This window comes from Loa loa, assembly GCF_000183805.2.
Source record: "Loa loa unplaced genomic scaffold supercont3.502, whole genome shotgun sequence".
Classification (NCBI taxonomy): Eukaryota; Metazoa; Nematoda; class Chromadorea; order Rhabditida; family Onchocercidae; genus Loa; species Loa loa.
This window is the reverse complement of record NW_018108682.1, coordinates 23,180-37,840: the sequence shown is the minus strand read 5'-3', so window position 1 is coordinate 37,840 and position 14,661 is coordinate 23,180. Positions and strand designations below refer to the sequence as shown.

The window sequence follows — 14,661 nt, the reverse complement described above, 5'->3', positions numbered from 1 at the left end:
TCCTTAAAAGTTTTCTAAGGCTACAACAATAAAAAAATTTCAGTTGGCAAGGAAGCAAGTATGCAAACGTTTCACATCCCGTTACCATGGATACAGCGCATGTAAAGGATCAACTATAAATCTAATTCAGATTCTAATAAGGTTTCTCCATCATATAAATTCTTTCATATATTTTATGTTCAAGGCATCGTCTGCTTTCATTTAATTCCCACTGTATTATTTTGCTTTTGCAGTGGTACTATTGTCCCAGAGTGACTGAGCTTAGATAATTAGTCGTCCAAGATCTCATTGGGTGCACTAGCATTAGAAACTTTTAAGTTCATGGTTCCGATATTTTTTTATACGTTTTATCACCTCTTCTGTTAAACCAAATACAACCAGATATAAAGTAGGCAAATATATCACTACTGGTAAGGCAGACGCACAAAGTTTCGAAATGGAGTGGGATGAAGTCCCGGTTCAAAAAATTATCAAAATAGTAGTATGCGGCGATGGTGCTAGTGGTAAAACGTCACTCTGTGCTCGATTTGCTCAGGATAATTTCGGACGACAATATCAACAGGTTTTGAATTATTCGTGCTTTTTACCATTTATCGAATGTCTGCAAATTTTTCGAGGGACAGTCTTGTAGGTTACGTAATACAGCAATACTCAGAATTTTTTTTTTGAATAACTTTGAGTTGTTTAATCTTCATTTCGTCGACTTCGAATAGGTCTTTTTTTTGCTCTATGTGATAAATCCAGCAACCAAATGTTTGCAGACTGTCGGCTTGGATTTCTTTACTAGAAGGTTGACTTTGCCCGGCAATGTTTCTGTTCTTTTGCAGGCGAGTAAATTTTATTATATTTTGATAAAATGCATAAGTTCTCTAATGCATAAGTTTTAAGCCCCATCGATAAAAAGATATTTGAAGTTTTCAACGAACCGTTTTAATGTCGACAGAATATTAAAATAACCCGATATAAAGTCTTTTTTTTTAAAATTCAGTTTTTTATTTGGAGTTATCACCACCAACAACATCACCAACAATTTTTTCTTCATTTTATCAACCATTTGCAGTATCACCACCAACAATTTGTAGATTTGGGACATTGGAGGACAAAGTATCGCAAGTCCGATGCTTGAAAAATACATCAGCGGTGCACACGGTGCTGTTGTTGTTTACGATGTTACCAACAGCTCTAGTTTTGAAAATCTGGAAGACTGGATTAATATCATCAAACAAGTCACCAAAGCTCAGGAAAAAGTAAGTGAAAAAAAACAAAGTTCGCTTCGTAGATGCCGATTTCTGCTTTCTTTTTTCTTCAGAGGATGAGAAAACCAGATGCGATGCTCATACTTCTTTAGCTTGAGGTTAACAAATCAGTCTAAACACCATTTTTGCACAGATTCTGAAACAAAAATCATATTAAATGATGGGGAATTCTATCCATTTTCACATGCAACCGTTTATGAAATGGTTGATAACATGAAGATTACGTGAAAGCAGTCACCAGATTTCATTCTGTGACAGTGGCTTGAACTTTCCGCCAAATCTATTCTCAAATCTTCAACATTCAGTTCTTTTATAAATCACCTAAAAACAGTTTGTTGCTCAAATTTTTAGAACATTTTAGCCAGCTGTACTGATGCTTGTTGGTAATAAAACAGATCTGGAACACCGTCGAGTTATTCGCATTGAAAGGCATACTAAATTCGCGTTACAGTATGGAATGTCCAGTTATTACGTGTCGGCGAAAACTGGTGACAGTGTTACGCTTATGTTCAGGTAAATTTCTAAATTTTGCCCGGCTTTGGGTAACCATAATCCGTGCAGCAAATATTGGTTTCAATGTTTTAAAAAAAAAAAGAAAAAACTAGGTTACAGGTTCGTGTGTTGGTTACTCAACAAGTAATCGTTTTTTTTTTTTATACATTTAGGATATGAAAAATCTCTGTAAAGCATTCCATATGCACGTTTCTTTATCAAGTAAGATCTGCGTAATAGTTCAGTTCTCAAAAAAGTGCAGATTTATAGGAAAACAGCTGCTGAAATCCTTGGAATCCCACTGGAGCAAAGCGATACAGAAGGAGATATCATTGTTGTGAAGGCTTCCGTTACAACACGAACGGAAGCAGAATCCAAAGCATCACAGCAACAACCACGAGCCGATCTCTCTCGTAATACTACTGTTTGCTCAGTGATGTAGCTTTTGTATTGTTCTTATCTTTATTCTACTTATACTTATTAGTACAGTTATTTCTTGCTAAAAATATTTCCATAAAATTCTTTTCTTTTTTGCCAGTACATCAGGATTTCCCTGCAGCACTCTCAGGAAATGAGATTCTTAAAGATCTAGTCAGCACCGTACATTTTTTGAAATATGTCAGGCTTTTCTCTGCCATCGTATCTACATCACTATGAAAGTCACTGTAACTACGTCGTTTTGATATCTCAAATTTCCAAAAAGTAAAGGAGGAGGAAGTTGCAACTCATCTTTTTGGACAAAAAAGCCTCATTTTTTTTCGATTAAGCAGATGTAACGGGCTGTTTTGTCCTAACAGTTCAGTTTAGAATTCAAGTACAATATGCAGATGAGTGGAAGGAGAGGAAGTGTGCTGTCTCTAGAAGGACATCGTCCACCACTATCACTTTATTTAACGTACTAACTTCATCACCAATACACCCAACCGAACCGACCATTTTCATCAGGCACACAGACTGAACCGTGGAGACTCAAATCAGCGTTGGTGATTCCCGAGGGAACTCTTTCGGAATCAAGGTGCACGGAGATATTTGTTGGTGTCGTGAAAGCAATGGGTGCAGTTGGCATGTAGTGTTAGTAAGATAATGGGACATAAGTGGATAACATATTTCCTCACAAAGTAAGACTAACGATTTATAAGGTATTCTCAAACATCACGACGAATAGCTAGCATAGAAATTAAGGTTTACCATGGATTAGTTGTCAAATTTTCAAAAAGTGGTATGGGGTTATTGCATATTTGCATAAATTTGATGTGAAGAATCGCTGACAGTAAGTAAATAAATAAGGAAGGATGAATATAAATGGTATTATGTACAGTAATAGCGCTTCTGTGCGGTTGGTCAGTGAATTTGGTGGGTATCAACTTTCAGTCAACTAAGTTCTTTATAACTGTGCTCTCTGGTTATTTAGAACCAAGTTTGATTCGTTAATGTCAATAGCAGTCTTTATTAGTGATTTACTGGTCATTTCTCTCGTGGTTCGTTTCTAGATTTCATGGGTTGCGCTTTTTCTGTTGTTATGCCATTTTAAATAATGCTTATAATATTTTTGTTACCTTCCGTATCTTTTCTCTGGAATCACCTATGCCGATGAAGGAATTTGGGAATTTGCAAGGTGCTGCAGATCTAATGATGATGATGAGTTGATCAGACTGGCAATGAAAATATTCGGGACCTTGCAGGAAGTGCTTAAGAAAACAGATATTAGGACGGACATAGATAACGGAGAAGAATGCTTGCTATGGTCGCTTAAACATATAGTCCAATAGCGCGCTGGAGGGTGGTAACAATAATTTTATTATGAGTGTAAGCGAAAGATTAAATATCCGTTACAAAGTATGCTAACAGTGTGCTCTTAAAAGTTTGCTTATGAAGCTGGGAGTTTGTAAGGTACTGCAGATTTAATGATGATGTGTCGATTTTAGATTGACAATGAAAATATTCAGAACCTTACAGAAAATGCTTGAGGAAATAAGTACTTCAAAATATCAAAAGTACTTCAAAAAAAGTTTTTTTCAAATACCATTTCCAACAGTAGAACGTAACAGTTAGTGAAATGTACTTCGTTTTAGTGTACAGATTAGTGACGTAGAATATGCTTCAGCGATGATTTATAACTTTAACGGTGATTTAATAAGCGATTCGTCGAATAGAAAACTATCAACAAGCTGGAGCATAATTTGTATAAAGACTTCCAGTTTTGCTTTGGCTTGAAGAATGTTGTTGAGGCGATGTAAAACATAAAAGACTACGTTTATTATGTAAAGAGATAGTGATGGTTGCTGTGAGGAGTGCATTAACGAGAAATTAATGATTCCATCTCGTATAGGTTATTGTAATCTGGTATAGTGGTGTTGTCGGTAAATGTTAAATCTAACACTATTCCGTTTTACATCTTGCAGTATTTTGTTTCGAAATTGTTTCATGTGTTTAATTTGAAAGACGCTTTGTTTTTTGTTTTTTCAATAAGCTTATTTCAAGCTTTAGAAATATCCTTAATTTGCATATCAAAGTATCCATATAAGTGAATAAGAAGTTCTAGTTTGTGATGAGTGATTATTTAGAGCCAAACTACAGTTTAATCTTGCTTTGGACATATAAAAAGAGTTTATTTTTATTTTTTGTCTTTTGAATAAGTGAATACCTTTTGCATAATATGTTACCTTATTTCTCCACTTTTCCATTAATCCTCAGGTCCATTGCTGTCAGCAGAGTGATGAAATGAATAAGGAAAAAGTAGGGAGTCGTTTTCTCGGGTTAAATTTACTTCAGAAAAAAAAATTGAAATGTATTAATGTTATTTCTTAATCTTATTTCTGAAACTCTTGTAACTCTTTATTGATATGTTAATTCACCTACTCGCAAGTTGCTTGTATGTTCAGTCCTCCCATTTCTTCGTTTTGTGCTTCATTCCTACTCGATTCTCTATATATATGCGTTAGATGATTTTTTTTAAAAGATTTTTTGGCCTTGTATAGTTTTGCACAGTGTTTTTTTGTTTGAAACACTCTTACTCATGACATGCCTTACGATAAATTTCATATCGTGAAAAAAATCCTTGAATTTATTCGGTGATTTTTCTTTCAGACTAATGAATTTCAGCATCTTAGGATCATTTATGAAATTTGCCCAATAAGACCTGATAGATGATTTAACGCATTCTTAGTGGTAGTTTAATTCTATAAAAAATTTTTATGCGTGCTTGTCACAGATTACAGCATTTTCTTCCTTGATCGAGAAATCGCTGATGAATTTTGATGAACTGAATTCATGGATGACGAGTTAACTATACAATCTATTGGAAAAAACTTTTCGACTGAAGAGCTTTTAAGACTTTTGGCCTATTTCGAAGGCGAAATCCAGGCTCGTGATATCGTAATAGCTACTTTGAAGGTCAAGTTTTTTCCATTATTCTGTTCCTCTAATTACTAACATTTCTTGAATATCTGTAGCCTGAATACAGGTTGCCTTTCTATCACTAAACAATTTTTTTTGTTAAATTAAAAGTCTTCAGTTTTAAAAACTTCAGTCAGAAAAAGCGAAGCAATTATTGCATGAGGCCAAATATGGACAACTTGCTGGAAGCAACCCAATTAAAGCTCTGCAACGTGACTCCGGTTTTACGGATGAAGGAAATGAAGTTGATGAATCTGCAATTGGACGCATGTATGAAACCCAATTGATGCAGCTGGAACGTTTAATCACTGTGCAGCGGCGCTGTCACAATCACTCTAAACAGGTCTGTTTTGAATCTAAACGTGAAAAATGATGATGCCATTCAGTAAATGCGCTGATATATACCTATTCGAGTGTGCTTTACTGAATATGAAATGGCCGTAATGCGGTCTATTAACTGACAAGCGTATTTTTTGCTCATGTATATTCTGCTTGCACGAAAAAATCTTACAAGCATGGAAAATCACGAAAAAAAATTTTAGAACAAGTCATTTGAAAGGAGATTATGTCTTCTTATGTGATAGGAGTGTGACTACTTTTTTGATAATAATAGTGCAAATCACAAGAAGAGTAAATTCAAATTAAACTCACTAGCGAATTTGAAAGGTTAAATGGGGGACTAAGTTTTTTTAAAAGCATAGGGGAAGAATTCGTGCAGAATAAGGGGTTAATAAACCAAGAATAATGATTTCGTGCAGAATGAAAGTTTAATAAACTAGGAATAATGATGATATCAGTGTAGCTGTATGTCTCTTTTCGTTGTTGTTTTTTCTTCTCTTGTTCTTCCAAACATAAAGGGATTTACATTCATCCATTTTAGTCACTTCTGTTTTAGATCCTAGCAGCTACAGAGAAGCGGCATGCACGAATTTTGCGAGAGTTAGATGAGGAAAAGCAACGTTCTGCAGCGGATGCTGCACAGGGCGATGATCTTTGTGTTCTTCTTGAAAATGAACGGACTCGCCTTCGTCAACAAGTGCGTTTTATAAATCCAGAAATATTCTCTACTTTTCATTTGAATAAGAATAGTTTCTTATCAATTTTTACCACTAATTTTTGTGCTTTTTCTTTCTTACCAAGCCAGAAAAATTAGAAAATGGAATTATCCAATATGCTGATTCCAAATACTTGTTACCTTATAATGTGAGTGAACCTATACATCATACTTGTGAACCCACCATAATTCTAGGCCTGAGCTACACACTGAACGATTTCAGGACATTTTATGTGTTTTTCTTCCCTATACTGGACTAACTGGGTTATACAATAGGGTTTTTTCTTATGTCCTTGTTTTCTAAGTATGTTCCATTTGACAAAATCTAAGTTGGTTGGAGCTTTACTTGATATCTACCGCAATAAGTACCGCAATTCTTTTTAAGCTGGAGTATGAGCAAAAGGAAGGTGAAAAAGCTCATAAGGAAGTGGAAAGATTGGAAAAAAAGTTAAGGGATGAACAAGAACGTCACAAGTCGATGGTGTTGTTCTTGGTAAATGAACGGAAGCAAATGTTATTTGAAGTACATGAGCTAAAAGTTCAAAATGGCCGCGGTAATTGTCTTTCTTAATAATGTAAATTCACGAAATTGTAAATTTGTTGCTATGCTTACAGAGACTACATTTCTTTGCATTATACTGAACATATTTACAGGTTCTTCCTGCGCTCAGGAAACAACATTGTTTGCAGAGATGCGAAAGGAAGTAACTGCCCTGCGCTCGGAAAGGGACCAACTGCGTACAGCTTTGGATGCAGCTCTTTCCGAAGTGCAGATCCTCAGAGAGGTCACTTTACAATTTTTACGTAAATCCTCACTAGTGTTTCTTGTCTGATTCACATTTGTTAGGTTTTAGGTTGCAAGAAATCAAGAGGAGGATTTGTCCTTCATGTGTACCGATATACTTGCTAACACGCGAAGTTATGCAAATAATGTGAGCATTTGTTATAGTTTCTGGAAAGTTATGAATTCAAGGCAATTTCTTACTGAGCTTTAGCTGCAAAACGCATTTTTTCTGAAGTAAAGATTTTAATGATTATCATCTCGTGAAATGGCAAATTTAAATTGATTTTGTTCCACAGTGATCATTCTACAACTGTTAGGACTGAATTACAACTTATAATCAATACAGCTTTCACTTGTACAATACCTACGTTGAATATCCTGTCTAAGATAAGAAAAAATTTTCATCATCACGAGATTTACATGGCATCGATTTGGAATGTGAATTAAGGCCTTAGCTTCCAGACTATATCTTCTGATCAATCGTCAGGAAAATTGTTTTTATATGGGTCTGAACTTATCGTTTTTTAGTTACGATTTTCGGACGACGGTTCTGTGGTTGTAGCTAATAAAGGTGTTTCAAACGCTTTGTCACCGTCAAAAAATCCGGCGCCAGGCTTATTGCCCGTAGCCAGCGATCTGAAGCATCCAGTACGACCCCGACTCACAACTTCCTCAACCTTTCCAGCAAGTAACCGGATTCCTCAGAGTCGTGTTCCTTTCCGAGCACCATCTCCTCTATCAGTCTCATCAACCGTTCCACTCTCTCCCGCGAAGTTAGCTTTTTCGAACGCATTTCGTTCCCTCAAATTATCATTCATGTTGATAAGCTCTATTAAAAGTTCATTTTTAGCTCCAAATTTTAAGTTTCACTTTTCTTGTCGAAAGTTTTAAACTCTGTTTCGGGATCTTCAAAATTAATATCCCGTATTCGATTTTAAGGAAAGGACAACATTCTACAACAGCTGCACGGCCGATAGCACTGTTAACAGTACGTGGTAATAATTATTCGTCATCACGTGATCGCGAGAGGATGTCAAATTCATCAGATTCGTCCGAAAAGATGAAAAATGCATATTCAGCTGAGCCTGAAATTGAGCATTTGGGTGCAGTGATCGAATCAATGAACACAAGTGCGTGAGTCCAACCTTATTTGGTTAAAATTAAATGAAACGGCGTTTTTTACTGGAAATTGTAAATGAATTTGAGCTTCAGTGATATCAAGATCCCCATGTCCAAGGGGAAGTTGGTCCTGCATGCCACATGAAAGCTAATTTCAGGTAAGCGAAGCGCTTCTTTGCCACGAAACGGCAAAAATGGGGTTATCGTTGGATCACAGGCACGTAAACCTGTTCCATCGAAACATGCTATCACTGCCAAACGTAGTACAATTTTCAAAGCTCTCGGTGTAACGACACGAAATGACAGGAACGGCACATAAATGAACTATAGAAACGCTCTAGAGAAAGCTGAACATTTGTTTTTCAAAGGCAAAGCATGCATTCGCATAATTTTTGAAAAATGGGACCACAAATTCATGGTTTCCAAAAGTTGGCCCTAGCATCTTTTTAAGATATATTGGAAATGTAATCCCGTTCTACTATCCTTTAGCGGGTGGTACGCATTCTCAGATCCAGAGTATGACATTTTGGAACCTGTCATGTGTTCAAGCCTTCAGTTTTTGTTTTTGAAACCGGAAACTATTTGTAAATAACTCCATGTGCATTGTAACTTTACGACTTTACAGGGCCGACTAATTAGGCAACTCACCAAATTATCTGTGGTTTATGTTTTTACTTGTACATGCAACACTGTTAACCAATTATTGATGAACAAAAGGTCACTTTGATTAAGGCATAAAAGTATAGAAGCAACAATTTCTAGCGAATTAATTTGGAGCAAGGAATAATGGTGATATAAAAGACTTGAAAAGTAGAGATTTTTTTCATGGAATTGCTGAGCTTTGTCGTAATGGAACTCACTTCATTCTCTCATGAGAGGAGGGATATTTCTCGGTATAATAGCGGATTTCCAAACTTCTGCTTTAGCTGCCCAGTTCGTGACAGGAAAGTCCTTAAAAATTTTTAGTTCCAAATAGAAGTTTCTGAGTAGCACGCAGAAGAGATTTCTTCATCAGCGAAACATGGAAATTCGACAGCTGATTTACCTTTGAGCTATTGATGCATTGTAGTACAAAATGACGGCACTGCCATCCATCTGTGTATCGGCTAGTATCTGATGCAAAAGTACACCAATTATGATGCTGTTTCTCAACATCGAAAAAATGTCCTCTTAGAAGCCATAACCCCACTGTCCTATTGCAATATGTACAAACTACAGCATCATCCAAATATTTGCTGCAATAGAGAAATGAAATGCAGTGGTTTCTTCTTGAAACGCGAGACATTTCAAAAGCAGTTTAGACTCCCACAATAGCAAAAATAGGCCGAAACTTCCTGCAAGTTGCAAATGGCAGAAATTAATTAGTGTTTAAACACGGTACGACATATGTCCAGAAGCTGTAACCAAACCAGACGGAAGGTTTGTATGAGATGTCCTAAGGCTAGCACCATAAGTCTCATGAAAATGAGTACTGGTAAATGATAGTGTCCTGTATACTTGCGCCACTAACAAACGACTACTTACTACAGTTACCACACTGTTAAAAAAAAGTGGAAAATGAGAACCTTTTTTGCCAACCAAAACAAGTAAGTGCTTTACACTTTTGTGCAGTTGTTTCAAGAACCATAGTCGATGGGACTTCAGGGACATCCACTTTAATTTGTTCGAGATCAAGCTTTTTCATGATTTCACACCTAAATTGAATAGTTGGTGGTAGTTGTAGAATCATTGACGATGTTACATATAGTTGTGAAGCAGTACACTCAAGATCACTCGTTCCATTTTTACCTTCATGCTGAGTTCTTCAATGTCTGTCAGCAACACATCTCCTATAAGTCATAGGGGTGCAAAATGGTGGTGATAAAGGAATAGGTCAGATCCTTACCAGTTGTTTCCTAGTCTTTCCATACGTCGTAGTTTCTCAATAAAATTTGTAATGACTGTACAGGTGGATGGAACAGTAAGTGCAGAGTTCCACGGCAGAATTTCTCAACCTTACCAACGTCTAATCGGTAATGAAAGATGTAAACGCAGGTGATTTGAGAATTTCGATGTTCTATGAACAATAATTCAAAGAAAATGATATACAAAAAAAAATTTCCGCATATCATTTTCTTGCACTAGTTCGAAAGAAACTCTTTTATCATTTCATAAGTCGCTGGCAACTTAATGTTTTGCACTTGGATGTGTTCGAGACGAAAAGTCTCGGAATGTGCCATAAGTCTCCAGAACAGATCCATCAAGAACGCCTTACAGAAGATGCATGTCGAGATATTAACATATTCGTACTAGCCCCACTTTTTGGGTAACCCATAAATCAACCTTCTGCTATCACCGTCTCGCTTTACTATTAAATAACACCTGCTAGCTCCACTATCCCTGGTACCCGTCTTCGGTACTTTGCCGGTGAGATATCGTGCACAAATGAGTTCATTCATATACCACTAGCGAAGCCCTCTTATGGTCTAGTTAGATTTAACCGTGCAGAACTCCATCGTGTTTTAACCTCAATACAACGACGAAGTGTAGAAAAGAATTTTGACCTACGCTATTGTAAAATTTCACTCTTTTATTGCAATCATTTGAATTCATGAACAAAATATAATTACCTTTGATTAACAACGTCTTTACAGAGAGCGTTCAATGGTACGGCATCGTCCGTACCAGAAGAAGTATACCTATACGGACATGTAACATGATGTTTCATGGTGATCATGGAAACAAGCATTCTGAAATCATATTCAGTATTATAATGAATGGACTCAAGTTTTAATCATTATTAATAAAAACAGGCGATGTCACAATTGTTCGAGGAACGAATAAAGGTAAGCAAAGGTGTAAAAAAGATTAATAAAAAGGAAAAACGATGTCTCGAACAGCTTAAGATTTTGTGAAATAAAGAATGAGTAAAATCTGCAGAAGCGTAAGACGATAAGTATAAGGAAAGCTGTACATGTAAAGAAGTACCTGACTGATTTCTGATAAACAATAACATCGGTATGCACTAGCGAGGGTATCAGTACACTCATATATTGACCACAGGCCTCACACTGCACCATATCTGAGGATATACATATCCATCCATGTGATGCAAACATCAGAGGCGACAAATTGTTTGGTTTCCCAGCCCATTTCACAGGCTGAATATAGGAATATATGGTTAATTTTAATAGAAAGAATAACTACGTCACAAAAGAAAAACGTTACGTGGCTTCTGTAATGACTTCAGTTGCACAGCACAACATATCCCCCAAGAAAACATTATGTTATAACAAACAAGACAAAGTTTTGCTCCAAAGTACTCAAAGAGTACCAATGCTGACTCCAGAACACAATTTCGAGTCAGAGTTTATGTCTTTTTATGGAAAATTAATTGTTAACATACAGTGAAAGAGTCCAAACGTTTTCTGATACGTGCATCCAACTGATCGCATGCTGACCTGCATCTTCCATTTGTAGAGAGTCTAGGAAAAAAAAAACCCCAAAATTAACTTTATGAAGAGATTTACTGAAATTAAGAAACTGTTTTGCTTTTTTTTAAATTTATAATTCATAAAAATGTATACTGTTATAGGCTGATCTTAACATCCACCAGTATGCATAATGCTACTTCTCGGGCTTTCAACAACTTGAAACAAGAATCTGAAATTCCGAAGTTAAATAGACATACCGCCGTTGTTGAGCATGGGTTTGTTTATGAGCTTGCTGAAGAAGTTTCGAAGCATTGCGTTTCAGTCGAGTAAGCTCGTCTTCCTTCTTCATGTTCAATTCAGCTGATACTGATTTCCAACTTCACGATAAACGCTCCCATCGATCAAGGAAGCATCATCTAACAGCAAGCAAATCAACTATACCAACCAGTACCAGAACATCTTGTAGAAGATAGCTGATAAAATACGCGGTGGTCATATAACTATATGGTGTTTCTGAATTGTGTCCAGCATTGTCGATAAATATTTATTCCTCAGTTGGTTCTATTTTAGTCTGACGCAGGAAACTGGATTGGTTTGAAAATTGTAGACGGACTTTGGAACAGTATGGTATTAACCTGCATGACAAGGAATTCACTTCGAAATGTCGAGAGCACTGTTAAACTTGAAAGGTTTATGTCGACATCGTGCTCGCTTCACAAGAATACTGCTGGAAAGTATAGGGTATCTTTGTTATGCTGTTAAGCCAAACGACTTGAAAAACCAAACTGGATAATGCCACTGTCATAGAAGAATTGTCGCGCTTTGCGGTCAACTTTTGGGAAGATCCGTAACTGGTTATGTTCGTATTAATGACAGCTTCGAATAATTAATAACAATTAACCTTCGGATAATAATTAATTTCGAATAATTCAGACGACAAGTGGACGAAAGCAGATGCTTACATATGAAATGGCCCACCGACCTCATCATATTGGTGTTAAAAAATCATGGTTAACATGGCATTCACAAAATTTGGAATCGTTTCGACAGCGTCAACCTGTCGTGGTATGTTATAAGAGCGAGAAGACCATTGGACCTCTATACATGGGAGAAAAAATTACTCTTTATAGATAGGAGGGGCGTGTTTTATACTGGAAACAACAAAACGATCAAAAGAATACGATAATTGTTGACTAATATTACTAATATTTCAAATAGCAGTTTCAAAATTTAGAACCTTTGCATTCAAAATGAAAGATATTTCAGCTGGCCCAAGATGAGATCATTCGTCGTTTCGTACGTGGTTTTTTTCCGGACTACATAACCGTTGATGGAAGTGAAGTCTGTTTCGTGATTTTTTAGTGTTGTTTTAATCTTTGATTAGTTGCCAAGCTAAACTTATGTTAGTATGCAGTTACTATTTCAAAAATTTACTGAATTTTGCAGTTGGTTATCAAACGGCAAGGAAATTGTGTCCGTGTAGCAGGTTTCTTCCATTATCGGAACAGACTGAATATTCGTGAAATATATTGGCTATTTGGATTTACTGAAGAATTTCTCTCAGTCTTGCTCAAACAACCGGTGAAGTTAGAGATCCAATTCGTGGCTGACGAAGAAGACTTAGCTTATAACTATATATGATTGTTAATTATATTTATTTTGAAACTTCGTTTTAAAGATTGAATTAACTTCGAATGGTTTACTAACATTACTCTGTAAAAATTATCGCTGTATCATGATCTAAGAAAAATACTCCTAGTCTCGTGAAAAATTTGTCCTTGCGTTAGGGGAGATGGACGATAAAGTTTCTTTGCGTTTGATGAAGGTTTACTGAGGTTGATAAAAGTTTATTGATTTTATTGTTGATGGTAGAAAGTTTATTGATGATAAAAGTTTATTGCTGATGAAAATTTATTGATGATTTACTGGTGAAAGTTTGTTGATGATTTATTACCCTTTGATTATTAGCAATATAGAGAATGCAGTTACGGCTGAGTTTGTTGTTGGTGTGAGAAGAGAATTTAGCGTATTGAGTAGTTAAATTAGAACTTAAGATAGGGAGACTTGTAGCACACCGAATGAAGCTTTTCCTGGATCGGCAAAGGACACTCTTTATACGGTGAATGTGCTTTACAAAACCCAATATATTACATACAAGATCAATTTCCAGATAAAAAGGATGTAAATCAGTTTAAGAAAGTCTGGACATGTTAAATGTAAGAATAGTTAGCAGATTAGAGGATTCTACAACACTGTTGTAGAAATTGAATAAGTAATTCATTACTTGAGGAGTTGGAAGATTTTATTTTTTGTGCAATGAACCCTTATCGGTGAAATATTTTAAATAAGGTGATCTTTATGCTACAAATTTATAATACAAATACTGTTGGGAAAATATAACACCGAGAGCTCCTTGGAGTGACAGACTCTACGAGCGACTGATAGGGCTGACCAAGAAGGCCATGAAAAGAGAATTGGAAGAAAATTGTTATGGGAAAGAGAACTTATGACGTTGATCGTGGAGATCAAGGGTGTGTACTGAATACCCGGCCGTTGACTTATTCTACTCCGATGACTGCAAGATAATACGCCCAATCGATTTTATACATCCTAGTGCCTCTTTAATTCTCCCAACAGTGGATGACGACCAGGACAAATTCAAACCAAGAATTCTTGATACAAGGGAACGAATAATCAAATATTGGTTGGGGACGCTTAAGGTACTCGATATACTTTGGGAAGCATGGAAAAGGGACTACTTAACGAGCCTCAGGGGAGGAACACAAAAGGAACACGTAAATCTTAAAAGCACGGAGGATCGTAAGCCAAAAGAGGAAGGAATTGTATTAGTGGATGAACCAAAAACGCCTCCCGGCTCGTCGCACCAAAGATTTGTTGGGAAATTGTTTTTCTGTTGAACTCGTTTCTCGGCGATACAGATTTATTCGGGAGGTAATATTGTTCTTGCACAATATTACTAGTTAACAACAGGAAAAAGGGTATAAAATGCATATGTATATAACACGATGAATTGGTAAGCAATGATAAATGAGTTATGCAAAAAGCAAGTAATATGATCAACTAACAAACTCCTTGTCGTTGCCTTGGACAATAATTTGACTGTTGGTTAGTTGATAGGTCGTTGAG

General features: G+C 36.2%; 5 protein-coding genes across 5 annotated transcripts; 3 read left to right on the top strand and 2 right to left on the bottom strand.

Moving 5' to 3' along the window:
- Positions 1-393: 393 nt before the first annotated feature.
- LOAG_07142 (small GTP binding protein RAB28) lies at positions 394-2,258 on the top strand. The gene is made up of 5 exons (XM_003142676.2): positions 394-562; positions 762-827; positions 1,083-1,247; positions 1,618-1,769; positions 2,019-2,258. The coding sequence occupies exons 1-5, from the start codon at positions 437-439 to the stop codon at positions 2,188-2,190; spliced, it is 681 nt and encodes a 226-aa protein (XP_003142724.1). The 5' UTR covers positions 394-436; the 3' UTR covers positions 2,191-2,258.
- Positions 2,259-5,018: 2,760 nt separating this feature from the next.
- LOAG_07141 (hypothetical protein) lies at positions 5,019-8,420 on the top strand (the record flags this gene model as incomplete). The annotated part of the gene is made up of 9 exons (XM_003142675.1): positions 5,019-5,141; positions 5,278-5,487; positions 6,040-6,180; positions 6,584-6,752; positions 6,853-6,983; positions 7,053-7,130; positions 7,511-7,755; positions 7,922-8,112; positions 8,260-8,420. 9 exons carry the CDS (start codon positions 5,019-5,021, stop codon positions 8,418-8,420), a joined length of 1,449 nt encoding a protein of 482 aa, XP_003142723.1.
- Positions 8,421-8,962: 542 nt separating this feature from the next.
- LOAG_07140 (hypothetical protein) lies at positions 8,963-9,785 on the bottom strand (the record flags this gene model as incomplete). Its single annotated transcript, XM_003142674.1, has 3 exons — positions 8,963-9,052; positions 9,147-9,336; positions 9,667-9,785. 3 exons carry the CDS (start codon positions 9,783-9,785, stop codon positions 8,963-8,965), a joined length of 399 nt encoding a protein of 132 aa, XP_003142722.1.
- Positions 9,786-10,706: 921 nt separating this feature from the next.
- On the bottom strand, positions 10,707-11,863 carry LOAG_07139 (hypothetical protein; the record flags this gene model as incomplete). Its single annotated transcript, XM_003142673.1, has 4 exons — positions 10,707-10,830; positions 11,069-11,241; positions 11,487-11,565; positions 11,772-11,863. 4 exons carry the CDS (start codon positions 11,861-11,863, stop codon positions 10,707-10,709), a joined length of 468 nt encoding a protein of 155 aa, XP_003142721.1.
- Positions 11,864-11,973: 110 nt separating this feature from the next.
- LOAG_07138 (28S ribosomal protein S24) lies at positions 11,974-13,418 on the top strand. Its single transcript, XM_003142672.2, has 4 exons — positions 11,974-12,255; positions 12,448-12,579; positions 12,781-12,855; positions 12,961-13,418. Exons 1-4 carry the CDS (start codon positions 12,139-12,141, stop codon positions 13,153-13,155), a joined length of 519 nt encoding a protein of 172 aa, XP_003142720.2. The 5' UTR covers positions 11,974-12,138; the 3' UTR covers positions 13,156-13,418.
- Positions 13,419-14,661: the final 1,243 nt, after the last annotated feature.

What these genes read in the sequence shown, in the direction of transcription:
- LOAG_07142 (XM_003142676.2), top strand. Translation starts at nt 437, where the DNA reads ATGGAGTGGGATGAAGTCCCGGTTCAAAAAATTATCAAAATAGTAGTA. An exon ending in ATGTTTCTGTTCTTTTGCAG is followed by an intron (nt 828 to 1,082) that starts GCGAGTAAATTT and finishes AACAATTTGTAG; the next exon opens with ATTTGGGACATTGGAGGACA. An exon ending in AGTGTTACGCTTATGTTCAG is followed by an intron (nt 1,770 to 2,018) that starts GTAAATTTCTAA and finishes GCAGATTTATAG; the next exon opens with GAAAACAGCTGCTGAAATCC.
- LOAG_07138 (XM_003142672.2), top strand. Translation starts at nt 12,139, where the DNA reads ATGGTATTAACCTGCATGACAAGGAATTCACTTCGAAATGTCGAGAGC. An exon ending in ATACTGCTGGAAAGTATAGG is followed by an intron (nt 12,256 to 12,447) that starts GTATCTTTGTTA and finishes CGAATAATTCAG; the next exon opens with ACGACAAGTGGACGAAAGCA. An exon ending in TAACCGTTGATGGAAGTGAA is followed by an intron (nt 12,856 to 12,960) that starts GTCTGTTTCGTG and finishes TGAATTTTGCAG; the next exon opens with TTGGTTATCAAACGGCAAGG.